This window comes from Embiotoca jacksoni, unplaced genomic scaffold (assembly GCF_022577435.1).
Source record: "Embiotoca jacksoni isolate LCO1_2020_lvr unplaced genomic scaffold, fEmbJac1.0.p SCAF_122, whole genome shotgun sequence".
Lineage (NCBI taxonomy): Eukaryota > Metazoa > Chordata > Actinopteri > Embiotocidae > Embiotoca > Embiotoca jacksoni.
This window is the reverse complement of record NW_027185255.1, coordinates 122,501-147,500: the sequence shown is the minus strand read 5'-3', so window position 1 is coordinate 147,500 and position 25,000 is coordinate 122,501. Positions and strand designations below refer to the sequence as shown.

Sequence of the window (25,000 nt, the reverse complement as noted above, 5' to 3'; positions counted from 1 at the left end):
AAGAGGCTTTTATTTTGAAGTTCACCTGTGATTCGATCACCAGGATCACTTCCTCCTCCCGCCCTTTCACATTAAAAGCCCTGTTCAAGGTTCAAGTCGTCTCTCCCTGAAACTTTGTTGTTAAAAATACAGAAAGTTTAGATTCTTTTCAGCTGACCAATCACAGCGTGGACGGGATGACTCGGATCTGTTGCTAGGAAACAGTTTGTAGGCTGAAGTTGGACACGCCCACCGACCTGTAGTTCAACTCCTCTCCTTCAGTCAGCTGATCGACAGACGTGTGCTCCGCCTTGTTTTTGTAAATAAAGATTTTTTGACTCGGAGCTGTCGGTTTGTGTTTGTAAGGAGAACTCACCTTAGAGCCTTGGCAGGTAGAAGCCACGCCCCCCGCCCCGTCGCTGACGAGTCTTCAGGTAACAAAACATAAAACTTGAAGAACATGTTTGATTAGAAGTCTTTAAAGTTTGATGTTTTATTTGACCGTCTTAACACCAACACCACGCCCACCTCCTGTTTCCAGAGCTTTCGACCCGTCACCGTGACAACAGCGTCACTGATCTCCGGTCGTTCGTTTCTCAGTTTTTTTACGATATCGTTTAGTTTCTATGATTCCAACTAAAAAAAACTTGTAAAGTAAATTCAGTCGTAGACAAATGTGGCTAAAAGCTCTAGAAATGCCTCCTTTCTTTTTGTAGTCATGACAACAGCGGCGGTATCAAAGTTCAAACTCAAATTCTGATGCAAAAACTGCAGAAAATTCACAAAAGAACAAAACAGGAAGTGACAATGGACTTCCTGTTTGATACCTGAGAAACAGTCAGTTTCATTACATTCAAACCGTCATATAAAAACCAACCAGAACCGGAACTGGGGGGTCCAGTTCCCGCCAAAATCTACAGCTGTTACAGCACAGCTAATTAGCATTCACTTCCTGCACTTCTACATCTGTCCACTGGGGAGGCGCTCCGCTGAAAGAAGTTGTTTTCATAGTTCAGTCACCTGACCGGACCAGTCCAAACCGGTTTAAACCAGTCCAAACGGGTCCAAACACGGTAGATGTGTAAGTAGCAGAATTTAGCGGGACCAGTTTGAACCAGTTCAGACTGGACAGGAACCAGATCATCTGGTCAAAATGGACCAATTCAAAGCGGTCTAATCCAGCTAATACTGGTCTATTTTACACCAGTCAAAACCAGTTCGAAACCAGTTTGAACCGGTCTGGAACCAGTTCTAAACCAGAGGAGTCCAGCGCAGCGTGCCGATGGAGATCAGGGTCTGGCAGGTAGCCGAGTCCAACCAGACCGACTCCACCAGACTGAAGTGCAGGAAGCCGAGAGCGAATCCACAGCTGACGTCCGACAGGTGATGTTTACCCAGCAGCACGCGGGACACGCCCATCAGGACGGCCCACAGGTAGAGCAGGATCCTCAGGGGTACCTGGAGGACAGACACACCTGGATCAGAGTGCACAACTCATTGTGGCTTGTTCTTATTAAAGGGACAGACAGGAAGCTGAGCGACTGACCGCCAGAACCAGGTGGGTCAGCAGGAACTTGGACACCATGACGGCCCGGCTGGCGTGGGCCGCTGGGAAAGAATACGTATCCATGGCAACGTAGTCCAAAAAGGTCGGCGGGAAATCCCAGGGTCCTTTGCGTTTGACCAACTTCTGAATCCCGGCGACCGTCATCAGGTCCAGAACCAGAGCTGCAGAGAGACAGACAGGTCAGAGAGAGAGAGACAGACAGAGACACACAGACAGACAGGCAGCTGTCTCACCCAGCAGCAAGTTGACCAGAACTTCCTGTCCGGCCAGCGAGCTGCTCCTCCACAGACAGATGAGGGTCCCACAGATCCAGGGCAGGACGTGTCCGCTGAGGGCGAGCAGGACCACCATGGAGCGCAGCGGCGCCGCCGAGCCGTGAGGCCCCACGCACACGCCCAGACTGCGCGACAGGCTGATGTCGATGGCGAGCAGCGAGCTGACGGCGATGCCTCGAAACGTGGGGTTGAGCTGTATGCAGTCCTGCTCCGGCCAGTCCTTCGTCCCCCCGTCAGCGGCGGGACCCTCGGAGGACTCTTTGGACCCCCTGAGGACGGAGAGACACGCTGGACGTCTTTAACCAGACTCCATTAAATAAAAATCCCCCTTTTTCTGTTTTGTTCTTTTACCTCACACACCTGTCCTCTAAAGGACTTCTGTCCCACCTGAGACACACCTGTCCTCCTCTGAAATACATCCACAATAACAGAGTGCCACTTCCTGCAGGTTTAAATGAATTAAAAGCCCTTAAATGTTATTATTTTTATAATCAGAGAACAATAACGATGTTGCACAACATGAATACAGGTTATAATAAAACTGCACTTCCTGTATCGTTCCACATTGAGACGAACTTTCCCTTTAAATGCAGAACCGTGTGAGCAGCTCCCGTCTGCAGTGCATCATGGGTAATCAGACAAACATCACTGAATCACTGAGACTGAAGGAAACTTCAAATCAGACAGATTCTCAGGCAGCTGCTGAACCGTCTGTCTCTGGAGGTTTATTGTGAAAGGACATCAGAGATGAACAGGAAGCAGAGTCTGAACACGCGTGTTTCATGCATGAGGTTTTACATTTTTGGATCCGGATCAACAGGTGGATTCATACTGAAACCAGTTTGGATGCCTGGCTGTGATTGGTTGTTGGGTTGTGGGCGGGTCAGGCACCAGTTGATTGACAGTGAAACAACCAATCACAGCGTCAGGGTCTGTGTGCTGTGTGGCAGAGGGCAGAGCCTCTGGGTCTTACCTTCCCCCGGTGTCCTCCTGCTGACTCGGCTGTCTGAACGTGGATCTCCTTGGACCGCCGCCGCCCCTCCCCTCCCCCGCCACGCTCTCCCTGCGGGGGGGCTGGTTCAGGGACAGGAACTCGGGCCGGTTCAGGACGTTGTTGCGGTCTCTGGCCCGGCAGCGGGCCTGGCTGGCTGGCATGACGGTCCGTAGGTGGAGGACGGTCCGGAGGTGGAGGACGGCGTGCAGGACTGAGACAGACCGGCTCCAGGACTCTGAGGGACTCTGCTATAAATAAATCAGCTGGCCTTCTTCTTCTGCTGCTGTCAGCTGTTTGGGGGGGCAGGTGTGGGTGGTAGTGGTGGTGGTGGGAGGGGGGGGGGGCTTTAAAGGGACAGTCCTGACCAAAAGTATGTGAATGGCTTCATATGGACCCTGAGGGCCCCGCAGGTCGCTCGTTCAGCTGTAATGACAACGTCGGAGGTCAAAGGTCAGGTTGTCCAGGAAGACAAAGTGTCCATCAAACACACTGCACCCAATTAGAGTTTACACCTGTCAATCAACAGGTCACATGGCCACCCATCTCGGCCTCAGAATTCATATAGAATGTCCTCCACTCACATTCTGCCTGCTAAACTGGACCAGACTGGACCTGGTCCAGGCTAAATACGGACCACACACATTCCTACCGACGTCCCTTCTGAGGACCCAGACTGACACAGTACCTGGACACCAACGCAGTCCTCACCGTGTCTTTAACTATAGTTGGTCCCCACAAATACACATGAATGTTGGTATTTTTTTAGGAGTGTGTTAAGGATCAAGTCACTCACTCTCTCTCTCTCTCTCTCTCTCTCTCTCTCACTCACTCTCTCACTCATACTCTCTCTCTCTCTCACTCTCAAGTCTCTCACTCATACTCTCTCTCTCACTCATACTCACTCTCTCTCACTCATACTCACTCTCTCTCACTCATACTCTCTCTCTCACTCATACTCTCTCTCTCTCTCTCTCTCTCTCTCTCACTCATACTCACTCTCTCTCACTCATACTCACTCTCTCTCTCACTCTCTCACTCTCTCACTCATACTATCTCACTCTCACTCATACTCTCTCTCTCTCACTGTCTCTCATACTCTCTCGCTCATACTCTCACTCATACTCACTCATACTCTCTCTCTCACTCCTACTCACTCTCTCAATCTCTCTCTCTCTCACTCTCTCTCTCACTCATACTCACTCTCACTCTCTCTTTCTCACTCATACTCACGCTCTCTCACTCATACTCTCTCTCACTCATACTCACTCTCTCACTCATACTCTCTCTCTCTTTCACTCTTTCACTCATACTCTCTCTCTCACTCCTACTCTCTCTCTCTCATAATCTCACTCTCTCTCCCTCATACTCACTCTCTCATACTCTCTCTTTCTCACTCATACTCACTCTCTCACTCATACTCTCTCACTCACTCTCTCTCTCTTTCTCACTCTCTCTCATTCATTCTCTCTCTCTCTCTCACTCATACTCACTCTCACTCTGTCTCTCACTCATTCTCTCTCTCTCACTCATACTCTCTCTCTCACTCATACTCACACTCTCACTCATACTCACACTCTCACTCATACTCTCTCTCTCTCACACTCTCTTTCTCACTCATACTCACTCACTCTCACTCATACTCTCTCTCTGTCTCACTCTCACTCACACTCTCACTCATACTCAATCTCACTCATACTCTCACTCATACTCCCTCACTCTCTCGCTCATACTCTCACTCATACTCACTCAATCTCACTCATACTCTCTCATACTCTCTCTCTCTCTCACTGTCTCTCTCATACTCTCTCGCTCATACTCTCACTCATACTCACTCAATCTCACTCATACTCTCTCTCTCACTCCTACTCACTCTCTCAATCTCTCTCATTCATACTCTCTCTCTCTCACACTCTCTCTCACTCATACTCACTCTCTCATACTCTCTCTTTCTCACTCATACTCACACTCTCTCACTCATACTCTCTCTCACTCATACTCACTCTCACTCATTCTCTCTTTCTCACTCATACTCTTTCTCACTCATACTCACTCTCACTCATGCTCACTCACTCTCACTCACTCATATTCTCTCTCACTCATACTCTCATTCTCTCGCTCATACTCTCTCACTCACTCATACTCTCTCTCACATACTCTCTCACTCTCTCATACTCTCTCTCACTCATACTCACTCACTCTCACTCATACTCACTCTCACTCACTCTCACTCATACGCTCTCTCACTCACTCTCGCTCATACTCTCTCTCTCTCACATACTCTCTCTCACTCATACTCACTCACTCTCACTCATACTCACTCTCCCATACTCTCTCTCACTCACTCTCACTCATACTCTCACTCATACTCACTCTCTCTCACTCATACTCACACTCACGCATACTCACTCACTCACTTATACTCTCTCTCACACTCTCTCTCATACTCTCTTTCTCACTCATACTCACTCTCTCACTCATACTCACTCTCTCTCATACTCACTCTCTCTCATACTCACTCTCTCACTCATACTCACTCACTCTCACTCATACTCATTCTCTCTCTCATACTCACTCACTCTCTGACTCACTCTCACTCATTCTCTCACTCACTCATACGCTCTCTCTCACTCATACTCTCTCACTCTCTGTCACTCATACTCGCACTCATATTCTCTCACACTCATACTCCCTCTCTCACTTATACTCACACTCTCACGCATACTCACTCACTCTCTCACTCATACTCTCTCTCACTCACACTCTCTCTCTCTCTCATACTCACTCACTCTCTCTCTCATACTCTCTCACTCACTCTCACTCATACTCTCATTCTCTCACTCATACTCTCTCTCTCTCTCTCATACTCTCTCGCGCACACACACACACACACACACACACACACACACACACACACACGCAAATAAATAAAACCCGACCTCGGAGGAACCTTCTGTTCCTGCGTTCTTTGTTCCTACCCGGACCGCAGTGCAGACAACACCGTTGCTATTGGTTGCAGCAGCAGTTTGACGCTCTGCGGTCGCTACAAGCTATCGACGCTAACAGCCGTTAAAACCGTGACGGAAACGAGGCCAAACGTCACGGTCTACATTCTGACGTCACCGTCCTCTGACGCAGTGACGTCACCGCCACGGGAAACACTTCAACCCCAGGGGACGGTGTTTGGCCGAGGAGGAGCTCGCGGAGGTCTAACGGGAGCTACCAGCGGGATTAGCTGCAAACGGCTTACGTTCCCGGTAGTTTCACCGGGATGAAGACGCGGCCACCGGCGGGGACACGGAGAGTTTGGACCGTTTGGCGCGGCTATAACCCGGGTTACTGAGGCGCTCATCACCGCTCATACCTGATTGGCCCTGGTGGTTCTGGTTCTGGGAACTCCGCTATTTTCTGCCATCTGGGTTCTTCTTCAGGTGTTTGGACATGATCGGGTCAGACCTGGACCTGTGCCGATCTGGACCGGACCACACCGAGCCGGTACCCCTCCTTGATGTCGTTCTCGTCGCGATGCCAGTCCGCACAGAGTCCAAACCCGTACCATGGCGGACTGTGACCCAGCTCCTGTAGAGGGACCACCGCCTGGTCCTGGTCCCGCCGGTCCTCGCCGAGCCCCTCTGGCTGAGAAGGCCCTGTCGGAGTCCTACCTGCGGGTTCGGTACCGGGACACGTCCCTGCTGGTCTGGCAGCAGCAGCAGCAGGACCTGCAGGCGGCGCCGCCCTCCACCTACCTGAGCCGCAGCCAGTCCACCTGGTACAGCAGCTACGGGAACCGGGCCGTGCTGATCCGGGACAAACGGGGCCTGGAGGACGAAGAGGGACAGTCCCGGATCTGCAGCGTCATGTAGACAGGAAACGGGGCACGGGGGGACCTGAACCAGGACAGACCGATCCACACCAGACTCCATGTCATTTTTAGCAGGTTTAAGTTTGATTTAGATTTTCCCATCTTTTGTTTTGTAGTTTCTGAAAACGAAGCAGTTTTAATCTTCTGCCTTTTAAAAACTCTGGTTGTCCTCTGACTTTTATTTTGAAAAGCGCAAAAACTGTCAGAAGAAAAGATGGGGTCACATATTGATTTTAAATCAAACTCTGTGATTTTACATCTTTAACAGTTTTGTCTCGTTGGGTTTCAACAGAACGATTTTAATTTATTGACAGAATCTCTTCAGACAACTCCCTGATGGTTAAAAATGTTTTTGAGCCGCAGCCTTCAGATCCGATTTCCAGTTGAGCTGCTGATGGAGCTTAAATTGCTAATTTTCCCTCTGGAGTCTGGTGGTGTTTCTCCTGTGAAGTCAAGAGTCCTGGACTCAAACCAGCAGCAGGACTACAGAGACCAGAATGCACTGCAACGACCAAGTCTGAGGCATTGTGGGATATGGTGTTAAAGTGACGTAAACAGTGTTTCAAGTCCAGATTCTGGTTCAGCTCAGACAATAAACTGGATTTCACAAGTCTCTCGAGTCTTTTTTCTTCTTCTCAAGTCCACTTTAAAGTTTAAAGTCCTGAACAGGAAGCGAAAAACACACTTTGACCTTCTGATCTGCGACCTGAAGGTTTCTGCCAAACTTAAAAGCCACCGACTGCACTTCCTCGAGTGTCCAGCGGGGACACGCAGTGATGAGAATCGAGCCGCTGAGTCAGTTTACGTGTTTATTTATGAAAACAAATGAACTCAGAAAATAAGGATCCCATATCAGTAATTACATCAAATAATTCACTTGTTGGTTTTCGTCGGTTCGTCCTCTCGTCTCTCTGCGTCTCTACTCTAGCGAGCGGAGTCGGTCTAACGCCTCGGACAGCTACTATACAGCTACTATACAGTGCTCAAACATACGGAAGAAAGAACGTACGGCCGGAGTGCATGCAAATACATAAAATCACTTTTTTCTTATTAAAATACAAAAATTAACTATTAGCATTGAAGCTCGACCATCAACTAAAAATAAACAGGAGGGTTACTGTGGCAACGAGCTGTCCGCCTGTCCGTCCGTCGTGCCGTCGATCGATTGTTTTAAAGTTTTTGATTAGTCTTGTAAAATGTCCGGAAATAAAAACACCCAGATTTCACTTGGAGGAAGTTCAGGCGCTTCGGTTGAAAGAGACGACACCAGAAGATTTTTCGTCCAACGAACGGACTGCGTTTAAAACGAGAAAAATAAAAATCCTCCGACGGTGGAAGCGCTCAAGTCGCCCGGCGGTCTTCAATGTTCTGACTTCGTAAACTTGAGGCTGGAAATTATCGTAGCGGACGTCCCTCGCCAACAGGCCACGCCTCCAACGGTTGGTCAGAACAATTAATGGACCCGATCGATCGGATTGTCACGTGAATATTTTTTCCAACCTCCGGGGGGCGCCACAGGAAGCGACGATACGAACTCACTGCTGCAATCTGGGCTTGTTTTTTTTTATTTTTCAGACAGCCAATCACGGAGGAGGAGGCGGAGTCAGAACTGTAACCCGACTCTCCACTCAATCAGAAACGGTGTTTATTTACTTTCTATTTGGTCACAAACTTTTCTCTCGTTTCTACGTGAAAAAACGGTCCGATCTTTATCTCTAGGCGGAACGTTCGCTTCGCGTACGAGCGCTCCCGACGTCCGAGTGGACGAACCGCACATCCGATGTTTTCAGATTTTTTTCACACTGCAGCCGCGACAGCGGCTTCAGCGCTAGCACTCGTTTGTTTGCGTGACAGAGAGTCTCCACCGGGGGGCAGACTGCAGTGTCGTAAACGTCGTTTTCTCTGCGTCGAGTCACTTCTGTTCACATTGTGTAACACCGTCCAGACTGACGCTGCCCCCCGCTGGTCACTGGACAAACTGCATCTTGCGTTGATTTCTGAGCACGACGGCAGACAGACAGACATAAAGACAGGTGAGCTGTGAGGTCACATGATTTAATCTGATTGGTTCGATCTGATCGACTGAAAGAGAGAAAGAAAAACAGAAGGACACGCCCCCACCGGCGGGAGGAAAGTTCGCAACACGCTGAACACACGCGTCCTGTCACATGATCCTCGTCGCGTGTTTAACCTGAAACCAGGCGAGGCAGCGGGGGGCAGAAGGTCAAAGGTCAGACCCGGCAGGCTGACAACACGAAAACAGATCCCCTGATTGGTTAATAATCAGAGCTGATGGCGCTCTGCCGCAGCCAATCAGATCACACGTTATAAAAAGAGGCTGAAGTACGTTAAAAAAAACGTAAAGATCTGTAAAACGAACCAATAATTTAACGAAATTAAAAACTTTGTGTTTAAGCATGATGAAGGTTTTGTTTTGGGACATTTTAAAGACAAAAAAAAAAAAAAGAAGACGTAAAATGAATCGATACATACGAAGAAATCTGAGGTCGTTGGCGTCTCCATGACGACGAGTTGCGACTGTTAAACCGTGAAAACTGTTGGGTGTTTTTCAGGAAAAATATTTCCGGAATCGCGAATTTTCAGACTTTTTTTTTTGGGAGGTCGACCGTGACAGGAAGTGTCAGAGAGGTTTGTTTTTTTTGTTTTGTTTTTTGGGGGGTGGGGGGGGTAGCGGTACAAAGACATTTTTATATCGAGAACCTTATAAGACACAAGTTCAGCACACAACCTGAAAAATCAAAGAGAAACAGAAAATAAAGGAAATGTAGTGTTAAAAAAAAATTAAAAAAAATAAAACACGTCCGCCTGACAGACCAATACGGCGCTGAGGAGGGGGCGGAGTCTGGACCCCCCCCCGCCCCCCCCCCCCCCGCTGACCCCTGGACTGTGACAGGAAGTTGTGGGTTTGGGTTGAAGGACCAGCAAGAAGGGTTGTTAGGGGGGGGGGGGGGTGCAGGTGTGTCTCAGAGGGTTTTTAAACTCCAATCAGCCGGACGATCGATTTCCCGTCGGTTTCGATCGATTGACGATTGAACACCTGAACGAGCTTCTGACCGATCAGCTGTTCGATCGATTCAATCGTTTACCGATCAATATGTTTGGATCGATCTTTGATCGATTGAGAGTTTCAGAATTCTGATCGATAGAACTCGGACTTATCAATAATTGAAATAAAATGAAATTTGTTGAGATGTTTTGGAGGTTTGATCGAGGGAGAAATGAACGTATTGATTATTGGCTGGATGTCACAGACTGATCGATGAACTGATGAGGAGATGGATCGCAGCTCTTCCTCTCCATGATGATGATGATGTCATCTCTCTCCACAGCAGCTTCCAGATGTTTTCCGACTTCATTGATCGTCAGAACCGATCGGCTCTGATGACGCGTTTGATCATCGATCCGATGAAAACCCACTGAGACCACCTGCTTCTTTTTTCTCCCATGATGCTCTATAGATGCTTCTGGAATGTGTTCAGAGGTCAGGGGTCAGGGGTCGCCGTCAGCTGTCCACAAAGAGGAGCAGGAGGAGGAGGATGGTTTATTTCTCTCTACAGCGGCGGCGCTCGCGTGTCCAGAGATCAATACGACTCACAGACAGACAGACAGACAGACAGACAGACAGACAGGCTGCCCGTCTCTCTGCCGGCTGACTCCTTCCCGTTCTTCTTCTTCTCCTCCTCTTCTTCTGTCTGTCTGTCTGTCTGTCTGCGTTCCTCCAGGGAAAAAAACAAAACAACACTAGGAGCTAAAAAACAGGTCAGCCTATTTACATACAGTCTCCACGTCTGGGCGTGCGCGCGCGCGTGTGTGTGTGTGTGTGTGTGTGTGTGTGTGTGTGTGTGTGTGTGTGTGTGTGTGTGTGTGTGTGTGTTGTGTAAGAAGTTCAGAGTGTGTGTCTCTGTCTTTTGGTTGTATGTTTGTTCAGGATGGAAGTTTACATGAGTGTGTGTGTGTGTGTATATATGTGTGTGTGTGCGTGTAGAGTGGATAAACCTCTGTGTGTATTCAGTAACATGAGAGTGTGTGTGTGTGTGTGTGTGTTCAGTCTGTGTCAGAGGAAGAGGAGGTTCCTGTTGAGGAGCTGTCATCGGAGGAGGAAGAGGAGCTGCCACTCAAACGACTAGCCCCGCCTCCTGAGGCCCCGCCTCCTGCTGCCTTTTCTAAAAGGAGGAGAGAGACCGGGGGGAGGGGTTAGTATGATGGCAAATGATCCCTCTGAAGGGTGGACCAATCGGCGACGAGTGTCAGTGGATACGTGCGTTTGTCCCACCCCTCTCCTGCGCTGTGATTGGACGGCCGGCAGTACTCACGCAGTAGCTTCCTCTGCTTCTTCTGCAGGCAGGACTTGACGTAGCGCTCCAGCTCCCGGAGCGTGGAGGGTTTGAGCGTCTCGAAGTCGATCTCGATCTCGTCGGGGTTGGAGTCCCGCAGCGACGGCTCCCTGGACTGGATGATGTGGACGACGCGGCCCAGCTTCTCGCCCGGCAGCCGGTTGATGTCCAGACTCAGCTGCCGCTTCTCGTCGTACGACATGGGCAGGGACGACTCCTCGCCGTCGTCGCCGTTGGCCGAGCCCCCGCCCGACGTCTTGCCGCCTTTCTTCGGTTGCCTGTGAACAGAGAGAGGCGCCGTGATTGGACGTCGCCCAACTTCTAGTCTGACAGGCGAACGGGAAGGAGAGTCGTACCTGGTGGCCGTCACCGTGCTGTTGGCTTTTCTGGCCGGCGCCTTCTTCTGATTGGCCGGTTTGGGCTGCTGGGTGGCAGCTTTAGGCTTCTTCTCTTCCTCTATCTTGCCCTTGTTCCCTTTTTCTTTGTCCTTGTCCTTCTTCTTCTCCTTGTCTTTCTTCTCTTTCTTCTTCTTTGGCTTGCTGACCGGCGCCTGGGAGAGGACCGCCAGCTGCTCGTGCACCGCCTTCAACTGGTGGAATACACTGATAATCAATACCTCTGATCTACAACCAATCACAGCGGCGCCTTCGTCTGGAGGGTGGTTGTTTTTTAGTCAAACACAGTAATGAAAGGAGGATTTTTTTACATCACAACAACAAACTTCATTAAAAATCTACGATCAGAATGAAAAAGAAGAAAAACCGGGATGTTCTTGACCTGTGATTGGTCGGCAGCACCAACCTGCTCCTGTAGCTCAGCCAACCGCGTGGCTCGCTCCTCCTCGGAGTCGGACGATTCGTCGGAGGAGGAGTTGTTGCTGCTGTCAGAGGAGGCGGTGCTTTTACTGACCAGCGGTGTCGTAGACGGGACGGACGCCTCCAAGCCCTCATCGGGAATCTTGGCGAAACGCATCTCGAACACGTCCTGAGGGGCAGACGGGGTCGTTGGTACCGGACGGGTCAGTGACGGGTCGGGGGAGGGTGGAGCTCTACGTACCTGCAGCTTGCGGGCCATCGCCACCACCTCGTGGTCTGGAGGGTTGTACTTGTAACAGTTGGAGAACATTAACCTGACGTCGGTGGCGAAGCTCTGAGGGTCGCTGTACTCGCCTTTGTCCATCTTTTTCTGTTGGAGGGAGCGACAGAGAGACAATTACCCATCAGCCCACCTGAGACATGCAGAGTCCTTCCTGGTCCTTCGCTTAATCAGAGTCATGAAAACCAGACACAACTTCATCCTACTCATGGAGCTCATCGATTGGTTAAAGGGTTGGGAGAGAGTCTCGGAGCGCACCGATTGGTTAAAGGGTTTTCCCTGAAGGCAGCAGAACCAGTTAGAGGTTCCTGAGGACGTTCCATCTGAGAGAATTTGGTTCTGACTGCAGGGGGTCTCAGGATTCAACTTCCTGTGGGGTCGTTAACAACTCGTGAACACCTGTCCATCATCTGAGTCGTTCGGGTCACGAGTCCTGGTGTTCAGGGGAGGGACGATGTGTCCATCACCGTCCTCAGATAAGGGACTCAGCCGTCCCCCTTCATGACGGCCAGGTGGGTCAACGCCACGAGACCCGGTTCCCCCCACGACCCCATCAAAACCCTTGCAGTCAGAACCGAGGAAGACTTGGTCCCAGGTGCTGTGAGCGTGATGATGTCATACCCGGACGGTGCTGAGGTCCATGGGGTGTTTGATGATGTCGTGGTAGTCGTGCAGCTCCAGCGCCTCGGCGTCCACCGGCTTGTAGAAGGGCCAGGCGTAGGCGGCGTGTTTCTTTGACAGCATCTCCTTCAGGATGACGTCGCAGTGCTTCATCTGCTCGCCCAGCTTGCCACCCTTCCTCCCCCCCGCTACAGCTCCTCCTCCTCCTCCTCCTCCCACATCCCCCGCTGCCACCTCCTCTCCCGTCTCCCGCCTGGTCTTGGCAGGGCGGGCGGCGGCTTCGCGGCGGGACGACGCCAGTTTTGCCGGTTTGGTGTCCTGAGCAGACGGAGAGTCGGCGCGACCGGCGGAGATGGCCGACGTGGTCGGAGTGGTGGTGTCGGCTTTCCTCTTCACACCTTTCTTCTGTTGGAGAGAGACAGACAGGTGGAGAGACAGACGGACAGGTGGAGCAAGACAGAGAGGTGGAGAGAGAGAGAGGTGGAGAGAGAAAGAGAGAGAGAGAGACAGACAGTTGGAGACAGGTAGGGAGGAAAACGTCAGTGTCACTCTTATTTCAGATCAGTTAATGCTGTGTCAGTCCACACGGCTGTTACCTTGACGACAGGCTGTGCAGATGGCATCATGGCTGCTGGGGGCTGCAGGGTAGAGACAGGGGGCGTGGCCTGGACAGGTGTGGGTGTGGTCGAGATTACAGGTGTCTGAGAGGGACTGGGGGAAGGATAGGAGGGGGGAGGGGAGGCTGAAGACTCCGCCTGCTGACTCACTGAGGAAGAGATACAAAGAGTACTGTCAGTACTGCAGTACTACAAAGTAACTCAGCGTACTGCAAAGTAACATTGCACAGAGTACTGTTAGTAGTGAAAGAGAACACAGAGTACTCCAAAGTAACATCACACGAGTACTGTTGGTATTGTAGTACTACAAGATAGCACAGAGTACTGTCAGTACTGCAGTACTACAAAGTAACAGTACCACTTGCAGTACCACTTGCAGTACCACGTCCAGTACCACGAGCAGTACCACGAGCAGTACCACGAGCAGTACCACGAGCAGTACCACGTGCAGTACCACGAGCAGTACTACTTGCAGTACCACGTGCAGTACTACTTGCAGTACCACCTGCAGTACCACGTGCAGTACTACTTGCAGTACCACTTGCAGTACCACGAGCAGTACCACGAGCAGTACTACGTGCAGTACTACGTGCAGTACCACGAGCAGTACTACGTGCAGTATTACCTGGAGTAGCAGCGGGCTGCTTGCTCTTGTTCTTGCCTTTAGGAGCTGGAGGCAGCAGAGCGACTTCTTCTTGAGGCATCTGAGCAACTTTCTGCAGGAAGATCTTCTCTAAAGCCTGAGCCATGAGGACGATGTCATCTGTGGGCTGGAGACACACACACACACACACACACACACACACACACACACACACACACACACACACACACACAGAGATGAAGGTGTTTTCAGGTGTCACAGCTACACTGAGGCTCCACAAACTGTTACAGAGTGCTCCTTTAAAGTAGCACAGTGTATAGATGTGCGTGAGTGTACCTTGTTGTAGATGTGTGTGTGTACCTTGTTGTAGATGTGTGTGTGTACCTTGTTGTAGATGTGTGTGTGTGTACCTTGTTGTAGATGTGTGTGTGTGTGTGTGTACCTTGTTGTAGATGTGTGTGTGTGTGTACCTTGTTGTAGATGTGTGTGTGTACCTTGTTGTAGATGTGTGTGTGTACCTTGTTGTAGATGTGTGTGTGTATACCTTGTTGTAGATGTGTGTGTACCTTGTTGTAGATGTGTGTGTATACCTTGTTGTAGATGTGTGTGTGTACCTTGTTGTAGATGTGTGTGTGTGTATACCTTGTTGTAGATGTGTGTGTACCTTGTTGTAGATGTGTGTGTGTGCCTTGTTGTAGATGTGTGTGTGTGTACCTTGTTGTAGATGTGTGTGTGTGTGTGTGTGTGTGTGTGTGCGCGCCTTGTTGTAGATGTGTGTGTGTGTGTGTGTGTACCTTGTTGTAGATGTGTGTGTGTGTGTGTGTGTGTGTGTGTGTGTACCTTGTTGTAGATGTGTGTGTGTGTGTGTGTGTGTGTGTGTGTGTGTGTGTGCGCCTTGTTGTAGATGTGTGTGTGTGTGTGTGTACCTTGTTGTAGATGTGTGTGTGTGTGTGTGTGTGTGTGTACCTTGTTGTAGATGTGTGTGTGTGTGTGTGTACCTTGTTGTAGATGTGTGTGTGTGTGTGTACCTTGTTGTAGATGTGTGTGTGTGTGTGTGTGTGTACCTTGTTGTAGATGTGTGTGTGTGTGTGTGTGTGTGTGTGTGTGTGTGTGTGTGTGTGTGTGTACCTTGTTGTAGATGTAACAGTTGGTGAACATGGTGTTGAAGTCCTGCATGGCTTCGCTGGCGCTCCAGTAATAATTGTTCTCCAGACGTTTCTTGATGGTTCCCATGTCCATTGGGTTCTTGATCACCTTGTGGTAGTCCTGCAGAAAAGAGGGTGTGGTTATCTTAGCTTAGCATAATGCTAACCGTCTCAGTCCACAGTTTGAGAACACAGCAACAGATGATTGACATGTCGTTTGTTGTGATGAAGGTCGGCTGACGTACCGCCAGACACAGTTTGATGGCGTCGACTGGCTGGTAGAACGGCCACGCGAACTGGTGCTTCCACAGAGTCTTCACCACCACGTTCTGCATGTACTGCAGCTGGTTGGTCTTCCTGAGGGACACAGCAGGATGATGACATCATCACCACCATCACCATCACTGAGAATTGATCTTTTTATTGATCCGATTCCTGTTTCTTCAGACTTAACGTGACATTTGAACGGTCATCTGACAGAACGCTACTCTACTTCAGGATGTTAATCAATGAAAGCGATCATGTGGTCAGTCAGGTGTTTCCTACCTGCCCGGTTTGGTGGGGTTGGTGACCTCAGGGGGGGCCGGGTTGGTGAGAGTAGGGGGGCTGGGGGGTGCAGCCTCCGGGGCGTCCGACATGGTGGACGACAGTGACGCAGCAATGCACCGTGGAACGGCAGTGTTTGACCTACAGGGGAAAAGTCTACTCCCTCTGTGGGCGGAGTGGGTGTGTGTGTGTGGGTGTGTGTGTGTGTGTGTGTGTGTGTGTGTGTGCAGGCACACAGGTGTGTGTTAGTGTGTGTTCAGTTCAGGTGCTGCTGGTGTTGATGCTTCAGTTTGATGTTTCCCCCAAAGAGACAAACTCCCATCGCACAACCTGAAACAGAGAGAAAATATAAATAAAAACAAAACGTAATGATTTGTAAACCATGTAAACTCGTTTAATAGAAAATAGACCAAAGACAACATATCAAATGTTGAAACCGAGTTTTTTGTGTTGTACAATGAGGAGAGGTTCACCACTCTGTGAAAGACTGTTAGAAAATAGTTCAACAATCTAAGAATAATGTTCCTCAACGTAAAACTACAAAGAATTAGTGGATTTCATCGTCTACGGTTCATAATATCATTAAAAGATTCAGAGAATCTGGAGAAATCTCTGAACACAAGGGACAAGGCTGGAAACCAATATTGGATGGTGGTGATCTTCGGGCCCTCAGGCAGCACTGCATTAAAAACACACTATTCTGGAGTGGAAATCACTGCATGGGCTCAGGAACACTTGTGAAAACCATCGTCTGTGAACAGTTCATCGCTGCGTCCACAAATGATGTTAAAACTCTCCAAAGAAGAAACCAGATAGAAACATGATCCAGAAACACCGCCGCCTTCTCTGGACCGAGATCATTGAAGATAGACTGAGGTGAAGTGGACAACTGTCCTGAGGTCTGATGGATCACAATCTGAGATTCTGTTTGGAAATCATGGACGCTGCATCCTCCAGGTTAAAGAGGAGAGGGACCATCCAGCTTGTTATCAGCTCAGTTCTAAAGCCAGTATCTGTGATGGTACAGGGATGCATTAGTGCACATGGCATGGGTAGCTTGAACATCTGGAAGGAAGCATTAATGCTGAATGATATATTCAGGTTTTGGAGCAACATATGCTGCCATCCAGACAACGTCTCTTTCAGGGAAGGTCTTGTTTATTTCAGCAGAACAACGTCCAACCACATTTGGAGTATCGTGAAAATGAAAACTACAACAAAGGAGACCCTGAACTGTGGAGCAGCTGAAATCAGGCGAGAATGGGACCACATTTCACTTTCAAAACTCCAGAAACTGGTCTCCTCAGTTCCCCAACGTTTCCAGAGTGTTGTTAAAAGAAGAGTTGATGTAGCTCAGTGGTGAACATGATCCTGGAACAACTTAGAGAGACGTGTTGCTGCATCAGATTCACAATGAGAAGATATTTATCGGTTTCAAAAGAAACTTTCCACATTTGAGATGTTGTCTTTGGTCTATTTTCAGTCAAGTTCTGTTATTATTTACATTTTTACAAAGCATCCCAACTTTTTTTGGAAACGGGGTTGTACAATTTAAGATGTTTAACTCCTTCAAAGAACAACAGAAAACATGCAAAATTACTATTTAAGTAACAACATGGCTTATATCACGTTCCTGAGTATATCCCAGCTGTTTGGAAAAAATTATTAGTGTGTGTGAAGACTTGGAAACGATTTTGAAAGGACTCGAAATCTGGTTCGAGAGCTACGAGAACCAAGACAACAAGTCAGATTATCAACGAGCCGTTAGAAAATTCATCTGCTGCTGCTTTGATACTAGTTGTCTTCTTTAAATTAATTATATATATATATATATATATATATATATATATATATGATGAGAATATATATATATACACTGCACAGAACCTCATCCTCCAACCAATCAGCAGTCAGTCTCCAGACTCATCATATCTGTTGTGAAGACTTTGTCCAATAAATCTGATCCTGATAGAACAGAGTTGTTGCCATGACAACAGACGATGCTTCACACACACACACACACACACACACACACACACACACACACACACACACACACACACACACACACACACACACACACACACACACACACGCGTTCGACCCGACACGCAGCAGATTTACGCAATCAGCAGAGTTTAGACCAGGGGACGGACGACCTTTGACCTTTCGGGTGCAAGATGTCATCATACCATAATTTTTTTTAATCACGAAAAACGGGACCGGACGACCCGGGGGAATACACGCCTCCGGCCTCGGTTGTCACGAAACCAGTCACTGGCATGATTAGATAACACAGAGGACTCTGACATCATCACCCGATCTGTACGAAAGCAGCAGAAATGTTTCCACGTAGCTTCCTACTGTTTAGTGACGTCGTCTCGTTACTTCTTCTGTGGTTTAATGGAACACACGAGGACAGGTAGCGCCACCACCTGTTCATCTAGAGGAGCCACAGGCATCCCGGTCTGACCTGGTTCCCCTGAGCCTCAGAACCGAACCAGAACCATCAGAACCCAACATTAAACCCGTCATGAGACAGTTAAGCCACCAGAACATTCACAGTTCAGACAAATTGCTCATCAATCAGAAGTATTGATCCTCCGCAGGTCTGAGTGTCTCTAAGCTTTCAGACGAGACGATCAGCTGTTCTGATGTACGAAGTCTTTATCGTGTTTCTGCTCATTAAAAACAGAAATAAAAAGGTTGACAGCGACCTGAGAAACCGTCAGAGCTGTTTCAGTACATTTCACAGACACAACGATCGATCGGACATATCGACTGACTCGTCAATAATAACCAGAGAGGCGAAGATGTTCACAGAGCTCAAAACTTTAGTCTACATCCGACACCAAACACTCGGTTTCCTACGACCCCGATCAACGATTGAGCTGTCACTCATCCGGAGGACGTCTGCCCGTCATCACAGAGACGAGTTCAGCTGGAAAAACATCCAAAACTCAGTTTAAAGGAATTCGTACGAATTCAAACACGTGGAAGAACTGGAGTCCAAACGATAATCAATCAGTCTGATCAACAACACCAGGAGCTCTGTTCTCATCAACCACCAGGGAAATATTTATTTATTCACTTTATCCTCTTTAATTTCTGTTTACCTTTGTTTCATCTTTTTTTTTTTACACCTGCAGATAACGATTGTTTCCATCATTGATTAATCTGTTGATTACAGTCTTAATCGATCGTTTCTCAATAACACAACAGAAAGGAAAAAAGAAAAATCACAAAAAGTTTCCACATCTGAAGTCTTCAAAACGTCTCCGTCAAACAGAAACACTGAACATTTATCGACCAATTATCAAAACTGCTGGTGATTATTTTCCAGTTTATTAATCGGCGAATGTTTTTTTTTTTTTAACTCAAAACAGTAAAACTACAAACGATTGAGATGTAAAAAGTAGTTTATGACATCAGAACCTCTCAGACTAATCAATAACTAATCATTAGCTGCTCGAGAGAAAACCTAATTTCACTTTTTTTTCTGTGACTCCAAAAACCCCAGCAAGAACCGCTCAAACCGACCGATCACCAATCGATTATCAGTCGGTGCTTTTATTGTGACTGTAAATCAGATTGTTTGTTTGAAACAACCATCAGTTCCAACTTCAACGTTACAGATCGAGACCATCAATCGGGAAAACTATTGATAACTAAAACAAATCAAAATCTTTTCGATCGGAGCTCATCAATAAACGAGCTGAGCTGTATAGATATTGGTTATTGACTGATATTGACTGATATGAGAGTAAAAAAACAATTCTGATAAATATGTCTGACAACATTATCGATTTGTACTGAATATAAAGTTTATATTAAACACGCTGATCTGACAGATGTGTAATGAAGGCTGATCATAATCAATAATTATAAAAGAAAAAAATATATACATATATTTACTATTTCAGCATTATGTTTTGTAAAAAAAAAAGAAAAAAGATATGAACTCATAAAGACATGATCGATCTGACAGGATGAGATCAGCTGATCAATAATGATTACTTTTAATCACGGATTAATTTTCTGATCATTTTTTTAAATGATCGAATCAGCAGCTGAAGCTGTTGACGGATGAAGCTGGTCACCACTTGTAGTTTGTAAGTCGATCATCTCAGTGACACCAGTCGATTAATCGATCTTTTAAACTCCAGAAACTTTTCCAGCCTTTAATTCGCTCCGGACACCAGCAGCCGGTCCGCCGTGTGTCCGACACCCACCGGCCGTGGACCGGACACCCCCAGCCTCCTACCTGCCTGTCGGCCACCGAACGAACCCCGGACCTCCTCCGGACAGCCCCGGTGTCCCCCGGAGTCCGGCGGGGAGCCGCCGCCGCTGGAGCCCGGTAGCTGGCACGCTGCTGCCGCGGTGCGGCGGCTAAAGGGCGAGCTAACTGCTAACAGCCGCCGTTGCGACCGACAAAACGTCTGAAACCCGCTGAACGAGCGGCTCCGGCCGCGGAAAGACTCGCGGGGCGGCGGATTCCCGCTGATCCCGGGGAAAGCCTTCGCTCTGGCCGCGACAGCCGCGCGGCTGCGGCGGTTTTACCGACCAACAAACATCCCGTTTATGTGGCTTTAAAAGATGGCGGGCAAGCAGAGCAGCTAGGTGGCTGCTAGCCGCGCTGGGCTACTCACCGAGCAACTAACACGTCGTTACTAGTAAACCCGCCGGCCGTGGAGCTGCGTGAGCGCGTGTCGAAGCGGGTCTATTGACAGCTGTGTGCCGGTGAGGTGCCGGTGAGGTGCCGGTGAGGTGCCGCTCGAGCAGATTAATTCGTGAATCCGATGTTACCGCTCCGTGTTTGGCTAGCTAACGAGCCGTTAGCCTGTTAGCTGAGCTTTGTCTGAAGGCGCCGAGCGGCCGCCAGCCTCCGTCAGCCTCCGTCAGCCTCCGTCACCCTCCCGGACAAACCCCGCCGCGTCCCGCCGCGTCCCCCCGCTCAGCCCACCGCCACCCAGCAGAGAGGCGTCTTTACTTTGAGTTTCGGTCCTCCGGTGCGTCCCGCGGCGGGTCCCCGCTCTTTGCTGTAAGCTTTTTATTCAGCGAAGAAGCATAATAGATGAGTTATCAGCTGTCCACCGAGTGCGCAAGCGCAGTGCCGAGCAGCGTCACGGATGTTGTTGTGATCGGATTGGCTGGCCGGGGGCACGAGGCGCTCTGATTGGCTGCGCGGAAGTTGCGGGGCGATGATTTGTTGCTAGGGGATCTAAAGCACTGTGATTGGTCAGCGATGTGGTTGAGGGGCTGTGATTGGTCGAGAGGATGACTGGGGCTGCTGTGATTTGCTGGTGATGTTTATGGGGTTCAGAATGGCGCCGGAAGGTGGACTACGGCTCCCAGCATGCAGAGCGGCAGCAGCCAGCCCCGGACCCGCTCTGTTGTGAAGTCAAGATGTGACGAGTGTAGAATTCTGATCAGTTATTGATCCTCATATCGATGTTTTAAATCCATAAATCAAAGAGTTTGAAGCTCAAAGAGACGTTTTGTTCTGAAGTATCGTTTTGTGACATCTTCAAAGGTTTCATCCAAACAACAGGTGAACCAACAGGTGAACCCTTCTTCAGCCTAACAGAGGTTTTATCTCAGTTTGAGGACGATGGTCCTACAGACAAGAACGTTTCATCTTCCATCCAAAACTTTTAATCAGTAAAATGAATTAAAACATAGTTTGAGAACGTCTCCGGTCCCTGTTGATTTATTTGATCCTGTCTAATTACTACTGATGTACACTTTAGTGTTGCAGGGCGAAGCAGTGACGTCACGTTTTCTGTACTTTTTCTAAGAATTATGTTAAAATATCTGATTATAGCTGTTTAATGTCTCTTACTTGTTTAACGTCTCTTACTTGTTTAACGTTTCTTACTTGTTTAACGTCTCTTACTTGTTTAACGTCTCTTACTTGTTTAACGTTTCTTACTTGTTTAACGTTTCTTACTTGTTTAACGTCTCTTACTTTTTAACGTTTCTTACTTGTTTAACGTCTCTTACTTGTTTAACGTTTCTTACTTGTTTAACGTTTCTTACTTGTTTAACGTCTCTTACTTTTTAACGTTTCTTACTTGTTTAACGTCTCTTACTTGTTTAACGTTTCTTACTTGTTTAACGTCTCTTACTTTTTAACGTTTCTTACTTGTTTAACGTCTCTTACTTGTTTAACGTTTCTTACTTGTTTAACGTCTCTTACTTGTTTAACGTCTCTTACTTATTTCACGTCTCTTACTTGTTTAACGTTTCTTACTTGTTTAACGTTTCTTACTTGTTTAACGTCTCTTACTTGTTTAACGTTTCTTACTTGTTTAACGTCTCTTACTTTTTAACGTTTCTTACTTGTTTAACGTCTCTTACTTGTTTAACGTCTCTTACTTATTTCACGTCTCTTACGTGTTTAACGTCTCTTACTTGTTTAACGTTTCTTACTTGTTTAACGTCTCTTACTTATTTCACGTCTCTTACGTGTTTAACGTCTCTTACTTGTTTAACGTTTCTTACTTGTTTAACGTCTCTTACTTGTTTAACGTCTCTTACTTGTTTAACGTTTCTTACTTGTTTAACGTCTCTTACTTGTTTAACGTCTCTTACTTTTTAACGTTTCTTACTTGTTTAACGTCTCTTACTTGTTCAACGTCTCTTACTGGTTTAACGTTTCTTACTTGTTTAACATCTCTTACTTGTTTAACGTCTCTTACTTGTTTAACGTTTCTTACTTGTTTAACATCTCTTACTTGTTTAACGTCTCTTACTTGTTTAATGTCTCTTGCTTATTTCACGTCTCTTACTTGTTTAACGTCTCTTGTTTAACGCCTCTTACTTGTTTAGTGTCTCTTACTTGTTTAACGTCTCTTGTTTAACGTCTCTTACTTATTTCACATCTCTTACTTGTTTAGTGTCTCTTACTTGTTTAACGTTTCTTACTTGTTTAACATCTCTTACTTGTTTAACGTCTCTTACTTGTTTAATGTCTCTTGCTTATTTCACGTCTCTTACTTGTTTAACGTCTCTTGTTTAACGTCTCTTACTTGTTTAGTGTCTCTTACTTGTTTAACATCTCTTACTTGTTTAACGTCTCTTACTTGTTTAATGTCTCTTGCTTATTTCACGTCTCTTACTTGTTTAACGTCTCTTGTTTAACGTCTCTTACTTGTTTAGTGTCTCTTACTTGTTTAACGTCTCTTGTTTAACGTCTCTTACTTATTTCACATCTCTTACTTGTTTAGTGTCTCTTACTTGTTTAACGTCTCTTACTTGTTTAACGTCTCTTACTTATTTCACGTCTCTTACTTGTTTAGTGTCTCTTACTTGTTTAGTGTCTCTTACTTATTTAGTGTCTCTTACTTGTTTAACGTCTCTTACTTGTTTAACGTCTCTTACTTGTTTAACGTTTCTTACTTGTTTAACGTCTCTTACTTGTTTAACGTCTCTTACGTGTTTAACGTCTCTTACTTGTTTAACGTTTCTTACTTGTTTAATGTCTCTTACTTGTTTAACGTCTCTTACTTGTTTAACGTCTCTTACTTGTTTAGTGTCTCTTACTTGTTTAACGTCTCTTGTTTAACGTCTCTTACTTATTTCACATCTCTTACTTGTTTAGTGTCTCTTACTTGTTTAACGTTTCTTACTTGTTTAACATCTCTTACTTGTTTAACGTCTCTTACTTGTTTAATGTCTCTTGCTTATTTCACGTCTCTTACTTGTTTAACGTCTCTTGTTTAACGTCTCTTACTTGTTTAGTGTCTCTTACTTGTTTAACATCTCTTACTTGTTTAACGTCTCTTACTTGTTTAATGTCTCTTGCTTATTTCACGTCTCTTACTTGTTTAACGTCTCTTGTTTAACGTCTCTTACTTGTTTAGTGTCTCTTACTTGTTTAACGTCTCTTGTTTAACGTCTCTTACTTATTTCACATCTCTTACTTGTTTAGTGTCTCTTACTTGTTTAACGTCTCTTACTTGTTTAACGTCTCTTACTTATTTCACGTCTCTTACTTGTTTAGTGTCTCTTACTTGTTTAGTGTCTCTTACTTATTTAGTGTCTCTTACTTGTTTAACGTCTCTTACTTGTTTAACGTTTCTTACTTGTTTAACGTCTCTTACTTGTTTAACGTCTCTTACGTGTTTAACGTCTCTTACTTGTTTAACGTTTCTTACTTGTTTAATGTCTCTTACTTGTTTAACGTCTCTTACTTGTTTAACGTCTCTTACTTGTTTAGTGTCTCTTACTTGTTTAACGTCTCTTGTTTAACGTCTCTTACTTATTTCACATCTCTTACTTGTTTAGTGTCTCTTACTTGTTTAACGTCTCTTACTTGTTTAACGTCTCTTACTTATTTCACGTCTCTTACTTGTTTAGTGTCTCTTACTTATTTAGTGTCTCTTACTTGTTTAACGTCTCTTACTTGTTTAACGTCTCTTACTTGTTTAACGTCTCTTACGTGTTTAACGTCTCTTACTTGTTTAACGTTTCTTACTTGTTTAATGTCTCTTACTTGTTTAACGTCTCTTACTTGTTTAACGTCTCTTACTTGTTTAGTGTCTCTTACTTGTTTAACGTCTCTTGTTTAACGTCTCTTACTTATTTCACATCTCTTACTTGTTTAGTGTCTCTTACTTGTTTAACGTCTCTTACTTGTTTAACGTCTCTTACTTATTTCACGTCTCTTACTTGTTTAGTGTCTCTTACTTGTTTAGTGTCTCTTACTTATTTAGTGTCTCTTACTTGTTTAACGTCTCTTACTTGTTTAACGTCTCTTACTTGTTTAACGTTTCTTACTTGTTTAACGTCTCTTACTTGTTTAACGTCTCTTACGTGTTTAACGTCTCTTACTTGTTTAACGTTTCTTACTTGTTTAATGTCTCTTACTTGTTTAATGTCTCTTACTTATTTCACGTCTCTTACTTGTTTAACGTCTCTTACTTATTTCACGTCTCTTACTTGTTTAGTGTCTCTTACTTATTTCACGTCTCTTACTTGTTTAACGTCTCTTGTTTAACATCTCTTACTTGTTTAGCGTCTCTTACTTGTTTAGTGTCTTTTACTTGTTTAACGTCTCTTACTTGTTTAGTGTCTCTTACTTGTTCAATGTCTCTTACTTTTTAACATCTCTTACTTGTTTAGCGTCTCTTACTTGTTTAACGTCTCTTACTTGTTTAGTGTCTTTTACTTGTTTAACGTCTCTTACTTGTTTAGTTTCTCTTACTTGTTTAACGTCTCTTACTTGTTTAACGTCTCTTACTTTTTAACGTCTCTTACTTGTTTAGCGTCTCTTACTTGTTTAACGTCTCTTGTTTCACGTCTCTTACTTGTTTAACGTCTCTTACTTGTTTAGCGTCTC

The 25,000-nt window shown here is 46.4% G+C and overlaps 4 protein-coding genes across 5 annotated transcripts in view; 2 read left to right on the top strand and 2 right to left on the bottom strand.

Annotated features, from left to right (window-relative positions):
* The window catches only part of LOC138195696 (WD repeat-containing protein 5-like), a 6,100-nt gene extending 5,777 nt beyond the window's left edge, over nt 1-323 (top strand). Inside the window, exon 13 of the mRNA XM_069145334.1 lies at nt 1-323. This exon is cut by the window's left edge and continues 309 nt beyond it. The gene's annotated coding sequence lies outside the window, so the exon portion shown is untranslated.
* A 133-nt stretch (nt 324-456) lies between these two features.
* Nucleotides 457-3,189, bottom strand: LOC138195697 (inactive phospholipid phosphatase 7-like). Its single transcript, XM_069145335.1, has 4 exons — nt 2,795-3,189; nt 1,780-2,090; nt 1,526-1,707; nt 457-1,437 (listed from the first exon to the last, which is right to left on the bottom strand). The coding sequence occupies exons 1-4, from the start codon at nt 2,974-2,976 to the stop codon at nt 1,231-1,233; spliced, it is 882 nt and encodes a 293-aa protein (XP_069001436.1). The 5' UTR covers nt 2,977-3,189; the 3' UTR covers nt 457-1,230.
* Nucleotides 3,190-5,784: 2,595 nt separating this feature from the next.
* On the top strand, nt 5,785-7,281 carry LOC138195698 (putative uncharacterized protein BRD3OS). The gene has a single exon (XM_069145337.1). It carries the CDS (start codon nt 6,370-6,372, stop codon nt 6,673-6,675), a length of 306 nt encoding a protein of 101 aa, XP_069001438.1. The 5' UTR covers nt 5,785-6,369; the 3' UTR covers nt 6,676-7,281.
* Nucleotides 7,282-7,470: 189 nt separating this feature from the next.
* brd3b (bromodomain containing 3b) lies at nt 7,471-20,632 on the bottom strand. Of its 2 annotated transcripts, none has more exons than XM_069145332.1 (12): nt 20,307-20,632; nt 15,658-15,987; nt 15,357-15,468; nt 15,095-15,232; nt 13,988-14,132; nt 13,342-13,511; nt 12,746-13,150; nt 12,086-12,214; nt 11,807-12,013; nt 11,386-11,618; nt 11,009-11,307; nt 7,471-10,858 (listed from the first exon to the last, which is right to left on the bottom strand). In XM_069145332.1, exons 2-12 carry the CDS (start codon nt 15,747-15,749, stop codon nt 10,740-10,742), a joined length of 2,049 nt encoding a protein of 682 aa, XP_069001433.1. In that variant the 5' UTR covers nt 15,750-15,987; nt 20,307-20,632; the 3' UTR covers nt 7,471-10,739. The 2 variants fall into 2 exon arrangements, with proteins under 2 accessions (XP_069001433.1, XP_069001434.1); XM_069145333.1 differs by having other exon boundaries at nt 11,831-12,013; nt 20,307-20,631.
* Nucleotides 20,633-25,000: the final 4,368 nt, after the last annotated feature.